Here is an 18540-nt window from a genome sequence, read left to right on the forward strand (position 1 = left end):
ATGAAATTCAGATCTTTCATATTATACAGTAAATTAAAATAATAGAAAAAGGCCTGCTTGGAATGAGGTAAATTTTTCAATTCAAAATGATAACTTTCAGCGAGATGCCAAACAAAGAGAGACGAGAAAATGAAAGTTAAATCAATGTCCACCTTGGGAAATTACCACTGTTCATCCATGTGTCAAACCAGGTCTCTATGTTAGTGTAGTGTGTGTGTGTGTGTGTGTGTGTGTGTGTGTGTGTGTGTGTGTGTGTGTGTGTGTGGTGGGGAGGGGGGCCCCACAGAGAGAGAGAGAGAGAGAGAGAGAGAATAACAGGGCCACTCACCAATAAACACAACCAGGGTGTGAGTGACCTAGACTGATGCTATCATTCAAAGGCCTGACAGAGCAGACAGAATGCAACCTGGTAGGGGGACTAGTAGGCAGTGGCCCGTGTACAACGTGGATCTATAATATATCTGGATGTTTAAAAAGAGCAAAAACAAACCAAACCCCCCAAGAACTACAAGAGACAAAAGCACGAGATAATGGTATGCACGCTAGTATGACATAGTAAGCATGACAGCTTTACATGTGCAATGGTAACATCCAAAGGCAATTCTCAGCATGCTTAAAAAGTCAAAATCCCCATGGTTAAAGAAAAGCCTCACTCTTCAGTAAGCCTATTCCCCCGCTATCATGCGAAATTTAAACATCTCATTGCATCACTGTATGTGATTGTGTTTGAGACAGAATCCACCACACGGATAACCTTTAGCTAACAACACATTCTGTCACACAAGGATGAAATAAAATAAAATAACCCTCAAACAAGCAGTATTTATATGCATGCACTTAAAATTCTGACATACCAGAAACTGAAAATTGGCCTGCAAAACACGCATATGCACTTCAGCACACTACTGGGAACACAGGGTATTAAAACTGCTGTTAACCGACTCTTTTTTAGCGTTCTGCTCAGCAAAAGTGAACAAAAAGTGCTAGCTCCCAAACAAATCGTGCTCGTTCCATGCTGTGCAAATATGTCAGTAACATTACGTAGCCGTCATCAGATTCATAAGCATGTAAGCTTAGCACACTTGCATCGACACACTGGCACGTCATGTCAGCCAGATGTCTACCATTTACCAGTCACCCATTTCACTTTCCTACACATGCTCAGGGAAAGCTAGCCATACCCGTTTTAATCCCCTAAAGCTATGTAGAAGTGCTAACATGTGAAAAGGGATTAAAGGCAAAATAAAGCTGTGTGTGCATGTGTCTCAAATATGGCTGCATTAGCAAGATTTCGTACGAAGGCCAGATGTAGAGTGAAATCACTTGCGTGTAGAAGGCTTGAGCATTTGGTTGAGCTTGTTAATTTATCCCAATGTTTCCAAGTTCTGCAGATTTTCTTCTTACTCAAGACCACAACGCTACTTAAGATTCAAGTACTGTTGAAAAAATGTCAAACCTGAGTGGGAGATTGAGATTTTTTTTTCTTAGACATCAAATTTCTGACGTGCACACCAACATTTCCTCACTTGCTTTTACCTATATAAACACATGTTGCCATGGGTTGTGGTAATTTCAAGCACTCAAATTGGCATCCTAACCTCAGCTCTTCTTACTGGCTGTAAGTGGACTGTGTGGGAGGACCTGGTTCTGACAGAACTGACTGTTGTGTTATTGACTTCAGTTTAGAAAGTGCTGCCTGATGCTTCCTCCCTCCCTATTTTCATAGCCAAGACCCCTCACCACCACCACCACTACCACCACCCCAGCTTACCTTTGGGGGAAGTCCCTGATTGCATTGCTAAAGAAAACAAATTTAAGCAATGCCACGGGAACGGGAGTTTAGATGGGACCAAGTCCATTTGTACAGTGTGTATGAGCTGGATGTGGTTTTTCCTTGAAACAGTATTCCTTTCCATTTTTTCCCCCAGCGTTCTTTCTTTCATCCCAAATATTTGCTTTTCCTCTCATTACTTTTTCTCTCTAATGCTTCCACGCTCATTTAGCAATAATGTTAACGTCCACTCAGGTGTCCCTTTCTCAATTTTCAGCCCTTCCCATCCAGCATTGTCTCCAACCTGCTTGGGCAAACAGCTGCTTAAGTATTGCATTGTTGGATGCCGCAGGTACACCAAGCATTTGATGCTGTGCTGGATGCACTCATAGATTAGACACACTTAGCTAGGCTTCTCAAATCCTCCGTACCAAGAGGAAAAAAATGCAAAGAAAAAAAAAAAAAAAAAAAAAGAGGGCAGAGAGACAGAATGCTCCACGGGAAAAATACTTGGCTTGGTGGCGAGTTGTCAACATTCAAGACAACACACAAAAATCATCTCCTGTACACACACTCATTCTAACATACCACTTTTCTTTTCTACAAGTAAAATGACTCCCTCACAACAATGACCTCAGAGCTCCTTAAAGTATACTTAAATATATAAAGTGTGTGATTCTCATTATGTTCACATGGCAGATCAGGGTTCATTTGAACACAGATAAAGTAGAATGGCAACTATCGGTAATGAAATCCAAATTGGATGCATATTAGAAACAGACTGTGTTTACTCCCTACCTACCTATCATCTGCTTTCCATCGCTGGAAAGCCACTGAAAAGCAGCCTTTAATATCATGTGTAGTCTGCACCAAGATATCTGGTGTGGGGCAAAATGAAAAGGTTTGTAAACACAAACACAGAACTAGAAAACCATTAGGGGAAAAAGGAATACTGGCCTCAACATGGACACCTTTTATCTGCTGGATAAATGAAAACTTGTTTGTTTTTTTGCCATCACTCAGTCTGTACTGTAACAGACTTTAGTAGGAATAAAAGCAATTGTTATGGTCATCATGGCACCGTGTCCACATCATCCGCTTGAAGCACACTGCAGCCGCCTTGCAAACAATACGTGCTGTTCCTCCTGCTCAGAAAAACCACTGCTTCACCACTGAAGCAGGAAGTCGAAAAGAGTGACCGTGGAAGTTTTTCCCAAGTTTTCTGCACAACTGATCTTACCCGAGTCTTGCATCAAAATTCCCTCTGCACCATGAAGGGCTACCTGTGCTTCTGGCATTGATGTATCATGAAGACGCCTACAGAGACTGACCTGTTTGCACACGTGTGCCTCCACCCTGACCCCGCCAGCTACACTGCACACGTAAGATTCCAAAAATTGGCAGAAAAACGACAAGGCGGCAGTGGCGAGTTTATTTTGGGGCATGATGCTGTGCACTATGATGACAATGGTGAACATAAACTGCCTGTAATTCTCCCTTAGAGCGCTACACAGATCCTTGTGATTACCCCTGTCGTAGATCAACATCAAAGACAGCAGCAGCTACTATGATTTTAAGAAGAGGGGCACCGCAGAAAACAAATGCAGCTACTTTGTAATTGGAGATGAAATTTTAATAAAGTATGACTCAGATGATGGCATAGTCGTTCATGACCACATTACATGTTAGTAATGGATTTATTTCGATCATATAGAGAGATATGTGCATTTAAAGGCAAACTATTTTCAGTATGTTATATGCTATAAATACAGTGCATAATTCCTGGTATAGCTCTAATTTGATTTTAAAACCAAAACAATTTAATGAACAACAACTAATTCAAAATCCAAAATAGGAGAATGTAATGTTTCACAATAACATCTTACAACACTGTTTCTGTTTTGACCTAAGTAATGGAGGAGAGGGAGGTGGATCTCAGGGTCTTTAGAAGTAAAATATTATAGGATATTAAGCTCATCTCTCTGTGGTGAATTAGTATGTTTTTTACCTTCACATTGCTCAGAGAAATCAATTTCTTTCACCTGGCAGTTGGCAAGGCAACACTGTGATGAACGCGCATACAGGGATGCTCTATGAATCCTAATGGGGCCAGCTGACTAATGACGTGGCCAAGGCGGGTCATGGAGGGCATTAGCATATGGTGAGGAAAACATGGGGAACCAAGGGCATTTTAGCTCATGCTTGGCACATTATACTAAGACAAGTTTAATATGGAATATCAGTATTTATAATTAGCACTTAATTAAAAATTCTATTCTGAGTGAATATGGCTTTAACCGGTAAAATGAAATGAAAAATCAAAATTAAAAAGGTTCAACAGTCTTATCCAAATGTGCATGAAGCATCTCCTGCTATCTATCCTATAGCTATCTTGGCTCACGCTGATTGGGTTACCAGTGCTAACCTAACAATATCTTCTCTTCTGCTTCCAGCTATCACAGCACTAGGGCTAATCCCTGCTCTGGCAGCCAGTACGAACACAGCTAACCATAATGAAGCCCATTAGTCTGGAGACAATGGCTGCTAGCAAAGCTCAAATGCTGAAAAACACTGGATCATAAAAAAGCCCATCTTTTACTCTGTGCCTTCAGTTGCTATGACCTGATATTGCCCTCGCTTGAGAGAGCACCCACAATGTCACAGACACATATAGAGCATAAAATGAATGAGCAAACACAATTAATGTGAGACAAGCCTGCAAATACCAGTCGTGAAAAACACTGTAAACTGTATTCATTTAGAGTAGGAGAGTGAGAGCAAAAGCAAAACAGGGAGAAATAAGACTTCCAGGAAACATAAAAAGAACAAAAGCAGTGTTAAAAGTAACAAAGAAAATGAGAAGCAGGACAGGTAGAAAGAAAAGAGTGATTAAAAGTAGCCAGAAAAGTCAAAAACAGTAAAAGTCTAATGTCTTAAAGTAAAAGCAAAATAGTTACTAAGAAAAAAATGTTCAACCACTTTTCTTTGCTTGATTAAGTTCCCTGCCTGCTTAAACCGTTTCAAAGAAATATGCCACCAAACCATATTCCATGAAAATGCAACAGTGTTAATATGTGGGATACAGCACAAGGTGATCAATATTCCTATGCTGTATTGACTGGAGGCCACACAAGGTCAGTGAAAGCAAATTAGCAAGACAGATCAGGTACTGCGATGAAACAACGACCTGAACAGATGGAAGAGGAAGCCACTAATAAACCCTACTGCCTATTATAATCTCTTGATACGCTGGCATATGATTTGTGTGTGTCTCTTTGTGATGAGAAAACCAATAAACTGAAAAGAAAAAAAAAATCCCCACCAAGCAGTTTAAGCCTTCACTGGGACACTGATAGCACTGCATGTGTGTGTGCGTGTGTGTGTGTGAGAGAGAGAGAGTGCAAGTGTATTGCACGTAATCTCTAGCAGAATTAATTCCTAGAAATTAAAATGAAAATGGAAAACAAACTGCCCAATAATAGGGCCTTTATCTCAAGGTCAGCATCACAGAGTTTAGGGTGTCCTTATGAGCACATACTAAGGTACAGGATGATGGCCTAGAATAAACTGACTTAAAACTAATACTATGTTAGGGTGGTCACTACTATGATATAGATCACTGGGACATTACTCAATACTCAGAGGACATGCCCATTCATAAACACAGAGAAATAAATGAATAAAATTTATAATAGCTCTCAAGCACAAAGCAAATTGTAAAAACAGTGTGCCCCTTGTCTCCTTGAGAAATGTTTTCTGACTTACACGTGCTGACAGAAAAACATATGTGGATTACAAAGGGCTGTGAATTGTTGATCCCAGCAATGACACAGGCAATGCTATTGTCATTAGATCTATCAATCAACCTTTAATCCCATTGTGATTGTTGCTACACCATACTGCAGGTCATTCATCCAAACAGGGTTGACACACACACACACACACACGCACACACGCACGCACGCTAACAGACAGGCTGCCGACCTACATGTGACTGGCCGTAGCCCAGATTTGCTAGCACTAACCCCAGGGGATGGGTTCTGTACTGATTACATATACCCCTTGAATATGCTGGCGGACAAACTGCACCAAAGTAGGTCGTGCAGCACCCTAAACTACAACCAGTGCCCTCCTGGCCTGGTGCAGCGCTTGGCTCCATAGAGCTTTGTGTGAAGCAGTTAGGGCAGGGGTCGCACACTAGGCGATTGGGCCTGGCATGACAGCGTGAAGGTCCCACGTATCTGACAGCTCATCAAAATGTAATCGTTCGGCAAGTCCAGAAGGTGAGGCCTGACAACACCCATCTTGTCAAGTCAGTGCATGTTAAACTGTGAACATATGAGACCACTATATGACCTGGATGTTAGCTACTATCCACCATGGATATCCTGGCATAATCTGAACCGCAAAAAGAGAGTTTTGCAATTTCAACATTGGCTTGCACCACCAAACAACTGATTTAGATTCAAGTATACTACTAAACTCGATTCAGCTTGAGAAAAATACACATATAGATTGTTTTTTCAGGGGGGGGGGACTTGGGGAAAACCTTGCAGTGATTGCAGAGCTTGGCCGGCTATCAGGCTGTTTTGGCCATTCTGGGGCAGAATCAAACTATAACGCAAAAGGCTGCCCGCTTTTGGTCAGTGGAGCATTACAGCATTTGGCAGGGCATGACCCAGGCTCCATCAGTACTGAGAAAGCGGCATATCCACGGAAAGACAAAAATTGAGCAGGAACTTTTTTTTAAAAGACAGCTAAGAGAGAAATGGACAAGATAAGGGCCAAGAGGCGAGAGCTGCCCTTGCAGTGGTGGTCACTCTACGGGTCAGTGGATGATTTTGGTTAGACATTAGTCCAAGAAGTACTGTCCTGGGTGGGTTAAACGCAACCTGAACCCATTCTGGGTCACTTGCTCATGAAACAGTGGTACACCACACTTAAGAACAGTGCAGAGGCAGCACCCGACACAAACAAAGGAGTGCCGTTATGCACACAGTAGTAAATTTAACTTCTGTACCTAAAAATCACATCTGCGAGCTTCCATGTCCAGCTTACTGCTCCAGCATGCTTGTTTAAATGCAAGTGCATTATCTCACATTATCAGTTGCTTGGAGAATGCACTAAAGAACCTGCAGTACACCTGCGATATCATGCTCTGCAAGCCTGCGATGCTATGCAATCCCAGAGGAAAGGAGACGAAACAGCTTTTCTTTCATAATACTGGAAAATCTCCCCTATACTCCTGTGGCTGCCACCTCGCTGTTACATGTGCTTCATTGAAGCCTGTTCATATTCAACTGCAGTGAAGTCAAGGAGAAAGTCTGTGTGTGTATAATATAGGAGTTGGCTCTATACTCCTGTGCCAGTGGGAATAACGTACTGCGCTACAGGCAGTGTGACCTTTTCTAGCTCGTGTGCCTTCTCTCCTCCCTCTTTTTGTCTCTCTTTTTTCACACGCTTACTCTCTACCTTGGACACGAATGCACACACCTAGCAGCAGTGTCACAGCTAGCTTTACCAAGCATAAATTACCCACCCTGCTACCTTGTTTAATGGGCATGAGGCTGGTGCAAATCATTTGAGGTAGAGGGTTACAGGACAGTCTGCTTCATTTGTTCTACCTCTCCCACTTCCATCAGGAAGGTAAAGCTTGTCTTGTTTTCTCTATTGTGCCTCTTTTAACATGACCTTTATGGCTGTGTGCTTTCCGGGGCGACAGTTTGTGCTCAAATTGAGGGTTAAGGCCTGCCTGTTTAAAGTGCTCTAACTACCTTCAGAGGCGTATGACGTGGAAGAGGATGGAGAGTCTCCATTATATACAATGTACTTCACTTTCCAGTATTTATTTTCCAGTATTCTTTTAAAGAAATTCTTTGATTTTAGAGTCACTTCTGAAGTCCTACTGCAGTCCCGAGTTGAGTAAAAGTATCTGATTATGGATTTAACAAAGTAAACTTTTAATTTCCTGGAGCTGAAGCAAGAAATGGGGATTATACTTCATTCCAACCTGTGAAACAAAACTAAAGATGGAATTTGGTGACCAAAAAAGTTGTGTAAACTTGAACTTCTAAGAGGCTTCATGTAAAAAAAAAAAAAAATAGCCAGCCAGAAGAGTGACACAATGACAGATCAGGAGTGAGCAAAGTGGGAAAGATAGTGAGGAGGGTGAGGGTGGAGTGGGTGGAGGGAGTTAATGCACATAACACACTGCATCAAACCCAAGCACCGCTCCAAGCAGGATGCGTCAGCAGTCCATTCATGTTCCTCTATTTTTCACAAAAGGACGAGGCAAAAAGAGTGAGAGCAAAGAGAGCTCAAGTGAAAGGAAAACAAAGATAAAGAGTGAGGGGCTGAGAAAAGATAGAGAGAGAGAGAGCATGATAAAAGAGAGGAAACCAGAAAGTGAGAGAAGCGGTGACCCATCAGCCTTTCCTTACCACCAAAGCAAAACTGGAAAGCTTTGCCAGAGTCGTTGGAATGTTTGGAGTACTGCTGGGTACGAGGGGGTTAAAATATGGTTGCTGTGGGGATGCCACTGTCCATCTCTGACTTGTGCTTGGACAGCCTGTCCATTCCCCTAAGCCACAAAAGCCACAGAAAGCCACAGAACAAGAGACTATGAGCATTAAAAAAAAAAAAAAAAAAAAAAAAAAAAGGAGAGCGAAGGACAGCAGGAGCAAACTGGTTTTTGAAGAGGTAGATCTCTAAAAAGGTCTGAGTGCTTTGAGCTCACCCAAATACCTCAGGACACTGCAGAGAGTGTGAGGGAGGCAGGGAGAGAAAGAGGGTGTGAGGGAGAGCAAGAGAGGGTGTGTGTGAGAGAAAGAGAGAGAGAGAGTGGGAGATAGAGAGACGGTGCACGCTCTCTCTTTCGCTGCTACAACGGATCCTTTCCACATCGACGCTGCTGTTAACGTCACGCCTGTAAGCCGCGCTTGCCCAGCGCTTGCCTTCTCTGCCTTGCTCCTCTCCCAGTTGGACGCTGCATTTGCGAGGGGGTGCTGATCACCACAAGAAAAGGAGGGGGAGAAAAAAAAAAGAAAGAAAAGAACTGGAAACAAGAAGAAAAAAGAAACAACCCAGAGAGAGGAAGGAGAAACTGCGCGCCATCCCTCCTCCCTCTAACCCACCTCGATCAACCCAGCTACAATACCCCCACTCCTCCCAGCACCCCCTTCCATCCCCCACCCCACTCCCCCTCTGAAGAAACTGACGGATTATTGGGAAGTGCACGGGAGGCAGGCTGCAGCTGCTGCTGTGTGTGTGCTCGCTACTGCTGCTGTATGCTTCGTGGGGATGGTGTGTGTGCGTTCGCAATTGCTGCTGTCGCCACCGCGGCTGCCGAGGCTGGAGCATGTGGCTAGTTAAGAGGAGAAAGAAGATAATGAAGGCTGTGTGTGTCGCCTAGCCTTTTCAACTGCTGCCAAGAGCTCCCCAGGAGGAAAGGAGAGAAAAAATAAAATAAAGAAGAATCAAGTGGACATGACACTGCGTTGAAAAGGGGAGCAAAGAAAAGAGTGCAAGAGAGGGAGAAGGGCTGTCAGACTGACCAACCGACCAACTGATTGACTACTAAAAAGTGAAAAGAGGAATACAGATAAGGAGGACTGTTTTTTTCCTGTTTTTTTAACCCCTCCTTTCCACTACAAACAAAAAACATAGAACACTGGAAAGGACTGGATTTTTTTTTTGTTTTTTTTATCCTTCTGTAATTGTAATTTCTTCTACCTCCCTCCCTCCTTTTGTTGTTTCCTGCCTTGGGTTTTGTTGCACAAAACAAAAAACAATAGTGCGTGTGCATCTCTGTGGTTGCCTGGACTATGGAGACCTGGCTAAGGTGTTTAACGGGGGGATCAACTGTCGGATTCCAAGGACAAGCAAGAGAAGAGGAGCCGACAGCGAAGAGCGAGCAAGGGAGCACTGCTGCTTTGGGAGCCTGACTGGATTCCTAGCTACAGTCGTTTCCCCCCTCCTTTTTTTTTTTTCTTGGTAATCGGCACGTAAAGGAAGAAAAACATTCACAAAAGGGCCTTCGAACCTTTCTCTTTGGATGTATGGATTTACAAAAGGGCTCATCTTGTTTAAGCTCTTTGGCACTGATGCCCGTTTTGACAGGGCAAACATAAAAGGTTTTCTTTGCTGCTCTTGGATATAAATACATCTGATGCGAATACATCAGCTCTTTCTGATTGCAAAAAGGAGGGAAGCTATATATCTCAGTTCAAGGACCTGTAATAATAACTTGAGGTAGGTGTCTAGTGTTTCAAACCCTCTCTGCATCAATTTGTAACACCCTCCCCTCCCCTCTGTCTTGTAATACGGTTTTTGGTTGCTTAATTTGCCATCATGTTCTTCTCATACACATATTTCAGAAAAGCCAGTCCTCTCCACCACCCCATTTCTTTCTGCCCCTGAGCACAGTTCATGGAAATAAAATCACCCCTTAACTGAGGACAGGTCAAGTCCTCTTGCCCCTTAGCAACCACCTAAACCCTTGCTCTCCCCTTGCCCACATCAGTTCCCTTAACCTTATTACTTTGGCCCCATAAACAGTACTGCTAGCCAAACAGCTAATTTCCTTGCACCCACACCCCCAAAACACCAGCCCCAAACATCCCCATCCTCCCCCCCAGATGATGCTGAATTATGAACGTGCCACATCATGAGTCTCCTGGGGCGGGTAGCTGTGCATCGTGCCAGGAAAGCCGCCCTGCTCTGTGTAGTCTTCCTGATGGTGCAAGCGTGGAGCAGCGCCTCCCTGGCCTTGGCGGGGGCGGCGGTGTCTCAAGGACCCCAGGGCTGTCCACCGCAGTGTTCTTGTAGTAATCAGCAGGGGAAAGTGGTTTGCACCCGTCGTGGCCTCACCCGTGTCCCCCCTGGGATTCCTGCCAACACGCGACACCTCAATCTAATGGAAAACGCCATTGAGGCGGTGCAGGCTGACTCCTTCCGCCATCTGCACCACCTTGAGGTGCTCCAGCTTGGGCGAAATGCCATTCGGCAGATTGAGGTGGGCGCGTTTAATGGACTCACCAGCCTCAACACACTGGAGCTGTTTGACAACCGGTTGACGGTGGTGCCCAGTGGGGCCTTTGAATACCTATCCAAACTAAGAGAACTATGGTTGAGGAACAACCCCATTGAAAGTATTCCTTCCTATGCCTTCAACCGGGTACCCTCACTCATGCGACTGGACCTGGGAGAGTTAAGGAAACTGGAGTACATCTCAGAAGGAGCTTTTGAGGGCCTACAAAATCTCAAGTACCTCAACCTGGGAATGTGCAACATAAGGGGTGATATGCCAAACCTAAGTCCCCTCAAAGGCCTCGAGGAGCTAGAGATTTCTGAAAATCTCTTTCCAATGATAAAACCAGGCTCTTTCAAAGGTCTGCGCTCATTGAAAAAGCTATGGGTGATGAACTCTCAAATCACAGTAATAGAGCGCAATGCTTTCGATGACCTATCTTCACTGGTGGAGCTTAATCTTGCCCATAACAATCTGAGCGCTGTGCCACATGATTTGTTCTCCCCGCTCAGGTACCTGGTGGAGCTCCACCTCCACCATAACCCTTGGAACTGTGGTTGTGAGGCTGTATGGTTAGCACGCTGGCTAAGGGAGTACATCCCTACTAATTCAACTTGCTGTGGACGTTGTCACTCCCCTGCGAGCATGAGAGGTCGACAGCTGGTGGACGTGGACCGAGGTGAGGGTGCTGCAGTCCAGTGTTCTGCACCATTCATTGCTGATGCACCAAGGGACTTGAACATCTCAGCAGGGCGAGTGGCTGAGCTTCGATGCCGCACAGCTCCAATGTCTTCAGTGCGCTGGCTCCTACCCAACGGCACTATACTGACACATGCCTCTAGTCACCCGAGAATATCAGTCCTCAATGATGGTACCCTTAATTTCTCAAATGTCCTTGCAGTAGACACAGGCACCTATACCTGCATGGTCTCCAATGCAGCTGGGAACTCTAATGCCTCAGCCTACCTCAATGTGAGTGCAGCTGAGCTTAATACATCCAACTTAAGTTACTTTACCACAGTGACCGTGGAGGTCTTGGGGCCAACCACTGAGATGCCCAAACCTAAAACTACAACAACCACTGCAGCTGCTGCAGGCGCTGGTGTTGCTGGGGGAGGAGTAGGCCTAGGGACAACAACTACAACTGCCTCTCCTTCTGTCTTTCAACCAGTCTTCATCTCCACCCCAACTGTACTGTTACAAAACACCGACAGTCCACCAGGGGCAGCTAAACCATCTGTGTTGCCAGGAATTCAATCGACTAACAAACCAGGCAAGTCTGGGCCTAGCCTTGATGAAGTGATGAAGACTACTAAGATTATAATAGGCTGCTTTGTGGCAGTGACACTATTGGCTGCTGTCATGCTCATTGCCTTCTACAAATTGAGAAAGCGCCACCAGCAGAGGAGCACTGTGGCAGCTGCCCGCACTGTTGAGATTATTCAGGTGGATGAGGAGGACCTTCCACCACCAGCATCTGCAGCCCAAGAGTCAGCTCTCACATTGCCTGAAATCCGAGACCATAACAGCATACACAAGTTGGACTTTATCAGCCACAAGACTGACTACAGCTTTCACAAACCCAAGGCTGAATACAAACCCCAGCCTGATTTCACACTTCACAAGCCAAAGGCTGAGTATACCACATATAAGCCAAATATGGACTTTAGCAGCCACAAAACCATCACAGATTACAACACACACAAATCTACGCCGGATTTTAGCCTTCACAGACCAAAGCCTGACTGCAGCCCATTTAGACCAGAATATAGCACCCACAAACCTAAAGCAGAATACAGCCCTTTCAAGCCAGACTTTGGTACTCATCCAAAAACTAAATCAGACTACAGCCCATTCAAACTAGATTATAGCACTCATCCCAGGCAGAAGAGTGACTTCAGTCCATTCAAACGGGACTATAGCACTCAGCCGAAACCTAAACATGACTACAGCCCATTAAAATCAGACTACAACACACAACATAGACCTAAAACTGAATATAGTCCATTCAAACCTGATTTTGGTACACACCCAAGACCTAAACCTGATTACAGCCCATTTAAACCCGACTACAGCACTCAGCCTAAATCCAAAACAGAGTACAGTGCCCAGAGATCTAAAACAGACAGTACCTACAAAGCTAAGGACCACTACACCCCACATAAAACTGCAACAGATTACAGCGCCTTCAAGACTGACTTCAGCCCCCACAAAGTGGATTACAGCGCCTTCAAGTCTGACTTCAGTCCACAAACTCAGAGACCTAAACTGGATTACAGTCCACATAAACTGGACTACAGCTCTCATATGGTGGACTACAGCACTCTAAAGCCCAAATATAATACCTATAAACCAACTGGCCATGGGGCTAAATGGACAGACAACAATGTTGGGAACTCTTTGCCGCGAACCTTGCCCAGTGCCATCACAGCAATGGCTGAGCCCTATGTCGTAAAAACTCACAACAAGGAGAAGGTACAGGAGACTCAGATTTAAAAAGGCCCCTCCAAAAGGATCTCACCCCTTTTCCCAGTTTCCTAGCTCCTACTCACCCCTCTTTCACACGCCCCTTGTCCTTTCCTCATTTAAAATCATGCAATAGAATGCACAACGAAAAAAGGACAGGACATACTTTTGTACAGAGTGCAAAACTTAAAAGACTGATGATTTCTTGTTGTACATGCTTATAAATAAATATATATATATGGACGAACTAAAATTACCATGGGTTGGTGATAGAGAAACGTATATTAAAAAGAAATTGAAACTATTTTCTAACTTGTAACTTCTATTTAAAATAATGAGTTGTTTAAGATGCTGTCTTGACTTTGAAAAATGAGGGTAGTCTTGTTTTAACAGAGGGCATTCTGTGTGATTTTTACACCATGCTACAGAGAATGCAGTGATAAGAAAAAAGAATATTTATACAGAGAAGACTTTCTTTAACAAAATCCGGGGAAAAAAAAAAAAGGTCAGTGTTGATCTTTACAGGTTTATCTTGTAAAAGCACCAAGAATTTGTACTGTGCCAAATGTTATAAATGCAATAAAAAGGATTTTTGGAAGAAAAAAAAAAAGTATTAGAAAGATATGTTTTTCCCCCCCCCCTTTCTCTTCTTTTCCTGGCGTATACTGTAACAATCAGCCAAATGCTTTAGACACTGCAGTAAGATGCTGCAGCTATACTTTAACTCTAAGTGTGCTGAATGAGTCAGGCAGAATGAATCATGGTGCACAAGTGGATGGGTTTTTTTAAAATATCCCTCCACACGTCCCATTATATTATTTACAGCAACAATCTGCTTTTTTTTATTTTTCGCTTACTTTTACATGAGTGACTGTCATGATGCTTTTATCAGCCTGTGGCTGATCAAAGCACGCATTTGATGAAAGTTTAAGTTCAACAAACATGTTAACAGGTTAAAAAGAACTGATGGTCTAGTCAAAGAGACATACAGCAGTGCCATTACAAATACTTTAATTGAAATGCTCATGATATAATGCTTCAAGAATCCAATCTGTGTTACCTACCTCATTTTCTCTATTGCAAGGTAGTCTTATTAATCACAAACGTAATGAGTGAAAAAGGTGCACTTTGCCAAAAAATATAGATCTTCATATCTCTTTTCATTACATTTCCAGCTGTTGGGGCTTCATCAATCAGTATGGGGTCTTTTTATGGTGACAAATGCATTTGGGTCTCACTGTTAACTGTGCATTTTTCATCTTCAACAATATCACCCCTCTCAATCATAATAAAGCCACACAGTTCGAACAAAAAATGATACACCGTGGATAGGAAACACCGCCTGTAGTATTGTGAGACAGGTAAACCACGTATTTTGTCTTTCTGGAATTCGGCCGAGGGGCATTAAAGACCCGCCAACATTTTCTGTGAATGTTTCTTTTTCCTCTTATTTAATGACAATACTGTGTCTCGAGCTCTGTTTGTTAAAATGTAAAAGAGAAGGTGGTGTGCAGTACACTGGGAGAACATTTCAGTAAACAGCAACATACCATGCTTGGAGTGGGCAACATGTGGGTGAGAGATGACCAAGAGAATACTACAAAAGATCTCCGTGGGAGTTGTGTTGATCATAATCATCACAACCAGCATAGATACTCCTTAGCTAATCAAAACATTATTAGAACGAAGACGTGAAAAGATCCACAGTCACAGATGTGTACTGGGAGCGAAGCTTATGGCTGGTAGTGAAGTTCACAACACCTGTTTACATAATAAGTAAGCGTGGCAAATAAAAAGCTGGTTAAAAGTAGTACTTGTGAGGTGAGCACCTAAAATATCTGAACTTCTCTCTTCGACAATGTGACATTTCAAACTTTGTGTCACAGGAAGTATAGCGACAGAGGTTAAATATTAAACAAAAAAAAGGAGTGTGACAAAAGCTGAGAGCATATCAGCTCAATATGCAATAGAGGCTAACAGAAGAGCAGACTGATGTTTATTTGAAGGGGTAAAAAGTCCAGTTCCTAAAAATTTGAAACGGACAAGATGGAGATGAAGTGTGCTGGTGTAAGAAATGGAGGTCAAAAAAGACTGCTGAAGGACACAGCAAAGCACACCTTTTTACAAATGTTTTAGCAGATGTCTTGTGCTTGGAAACATCAAATTGTTGTAGAATAGGAGCATGTATAATTTAGAGGTCTAACATTGTACATTACAGGGGTATGATATAACCATCCCAATGAAAAGAGACATCTGGAGAAAAAAAATAAAACAAGACAAAAACGATGAGAGCTGGAAATATTTAGAGGCAGCCCAAAAGGAAAGAATCTCCTGATACACAATGCAAAAAAATAGATTTTATGTTCCGATATGACTAACTTGAGAAAAACTAACCTACTGCAGTGCATCCAGGGCTGTCCAGACAGGCCACCTGGACAAAAATGAGATCAAATCAGCAACAGTTCTTGCTATCCTACCCTGCTTTTTCTGCCATATATTCATTTTGTAGTGTGCTGGGATACGTATAGAAATGCAACAGAAAGAAAAGATAGCAAGTTGAATTATTTAAATTGAAGAGTTAATGTGACCACTTCATCTTGTACTGACCATTTCTAGCTAATTCTCATATCTCAGTTTGCATGCTGTTGTCTCCCACATCTTTTGTTTACTTGTAATTGTTTTGATAACTATGCAAATCCAGACAATGAGCTCCCGATTGTCTCTAATGGGACACGTGTGAGAGGAATGTTCAAACAAGTGTAAGAAAGCAGGATGAGCACGCTCTTTTTAAATAGATAATGTTGCGGGATTAGATGGATTGTAACTAACTGGACAGATGTAAGCACCATATTACGCATTTAGCTCTGTTATGACAGTCTATCATATGCTTGGCAGTGCTATATTACACCTCCTTTGCCCCAGTGAGGTATAGCAGGATGGGGCTTATGCTTCATCACACTGTTCAACCCAGAAGTAGAAAGAGAAAGTATGCTGTGCAATGTGATCACATATTAGGCTGCACTGTGCTATAAAAGGCTCCATCATGCTAATCGGTCAAAATGGCTACAGGGTCATCAATCAGCCAATCAGCTTGCCAGTCGGTGAAGAGCCCGTCTCCATGGAAAACACTTCTCCACATCCCTTCCTCCTCCACATCATGTTTTTCCTTTTCCTGTTTATGAGCTTCATTAGCAATCATGAAGCCATTTGAAAGAGGAAGCAGGGTAAGATGAACCTATTTAACCACAGCTCACCGAGCCTGTAGGGCAGGGAGGGAGATGACTTAGAGGACAAAGAAGAGGTAATGATATAGAAACTAAGATATATCAAAGACATTTTAAGTGAGATTTCGTGACAGATTACTTAAAATAAGTTATTGGGAAGGTGGAAATTTGGTAAAAATTGATAAACAGACAAGTATAATAAGCAAAGAGCAGAAAGCAATCACAGAAAATAAGTACGCAGAAAAATGTGGCAGAACTCGATGTGGTGGGAGACTAAAAGAAATACAGAAGACAACATGGAAGTGATGAGAAGAGGTTAATTAAAAGACACAAAGAAAGATAAGCATGGTGGGAGAAAGGAAAAAAAAATGGAGGAAAAGCAATTGAAAAAAAAACTAACCTGAAAATGAGGAAAAGATGGAAATGGAGCTACCAAAAGAGGGGAAAGGAATTCAGGAAGAGTGAAAGAAAGCAAAAGCAAAGGCACTTGGGGAAGAGGAAACAGAGCAAATGTGATGCAAGAGTGCCAGCTACAGATGGAATAGGGGATATATAACTTGGCCGTCATGGCTCTCGCATGATTGGTGAATGGCCTGATCTGCACCACAAGGAGAGTATGTGTGTGTGAGGAGGGGGGGTGGGTTACGTAGCAGAGTGCAGCAGATGAGAAGTGCTGATACAAGAAATGGACCACTGTGCTTGAGTAAGAGATACTCAGGAATATAAAAGCAGAAAGGAATGAAATGGAATAGCAGGGACGAGGTGTGTATGCTTTCAGTGTCAAAGGTCAAAGTACTTAAACCTGCTGGAAAGTAAACATACTCGCTCCTCTATTCAATTAAAAAAAAAAAGACTAAAGGAGTTCATTTTAAACTAAAAGGGGATTGCAGGACATTTCAAAAACCCAATTATTTTGATGCAATCTTTTAATTAGGTTTTTTTCCTCATGTTAATTACCGTGCAGTATAGAAGCTGGGACGAGTAAAAGTATTTCTTTAATTTTAACCTACACCTACAGCCATTGTAATCAACAGCATCAGCCATGCAAAAGCCAACTCCTCAAAAACATATCTGCAAAATGTCTCCCAAAAAACAACAACAACAAAAAATCCAAAGGTGTTGCTTCTTAACGTTCAAGTGTTGTTTTTTGTGATAACTCCATAATTTGCATATCCATAAGCGCAACATTTAACCATGCATTTTTCTTTTATGGATTAGTTAGTACTAAAAAATATACTCCTGTTAATAACAGAGTATGCAAACTGCCTTGAATCCCCGGTTGAAGCGAAGGATGTGTGCTGCACGGTGCATACTCTAGGATTTCTGTGTGAACACTAGCCACTGTGCTAGTGGAGCAGAGGAGAGGATATTCTAAGCAGGCCTGTGAGCGTGCTGCCTTGTGAGTCAACATGAGTCAGGGCCAAAGAGTTGTTGGGTCCTAATGTCAAATAGAGAGACTGTAACAGAGAGCAGAGTCAAAGGTGGAAACAGCAAACCACAGCACAAAGACAGAAGAATAAAGCAGGGACGTGCTTATTATGACAAAATTTTGATGGTTTAAGGGAGTTGGATTATTAACTTACTCTGTGTTAATCATTTGGCTTTACTGCATTATCCTTACTAATAACATTACTACACGAAGAATGCATGCTACACTGAGAATACATTTTACGAGCTTTGCAGATATTCATTTTGAAAAATCAAGGAACGTTTAAGGAAGGTAATGGTGACAGTTGTGCATGTGGATTAGAGGAAAGGCAAGTGGATGCGTGCCGGTGCATCTGCTTCAGCTGTGTGAAAATTGATGCAAATAGCCATATTCAGTGACCAGCTGGTGATATGATTTGTTGTTACTGAAGTCAACAGAGGCAGAAGAAGAAATTTCATCGCAGTATCCTGCTGGCAATGTGCCTAGTGCAGTTGAGGCTGTAATGTTGAATAGGTGTATGCCAATAGACTGACATACACCGTGGTCGAATTCCCACAGATTTTGCTGCCGTAACCGAGAGTGAATGACAGGTGGGCTGCTTTTTTTTTTTTTCCTCCTCCCC

General features: G+C 42.8%; 2 protein-coding genes across 2 annotated transcripts in view; one reads left to right on the forward strand and one right to left on the reverse strand.

Annotated features, from left to right (window-relative positions):
• snd1 (staphylococcal nuclease and tudor domain containing 1) overlaps window positions 1-18540 on the reverse strand; it is a 176454-nt gene that overhangs the window by 81315 nt on the left and 76599 nt on the right. The window lies entirely within an intron of this gene.
• Window positions 8367-13875, forward strand: lrrc4.1 (leucine rich repeat containing 4.1). Its single transcript, XM_085251072.1, has one exon. The coding sequence runs from the start codon at window positions 10437-10439 to the stop codon at window positions 13293-13295; it is 2859 nt and encodes a 952-aa protein (XP_085107198.1). The 5' UTR covers window positions 8367-10436; the 3' UTR covers window positions 13296-13875.

Source organism: Mchenga conophoros, linkage group LG17 (genome assembly GCF_057382185.1).
Source record: "Mchenga conophoros isolate Kocher_MC1m ecotype Shallow Benthic linkage group LG17, M_conophoros_male_GT1.1, whole genome shotgun sequence".
Classification (NCBI taxonomy): Eukaryota; Metazoa; Chordata; class Actinopteri; order Cichliformes; family Cichlidae; genus Mchenga; species Mchenga conophoros.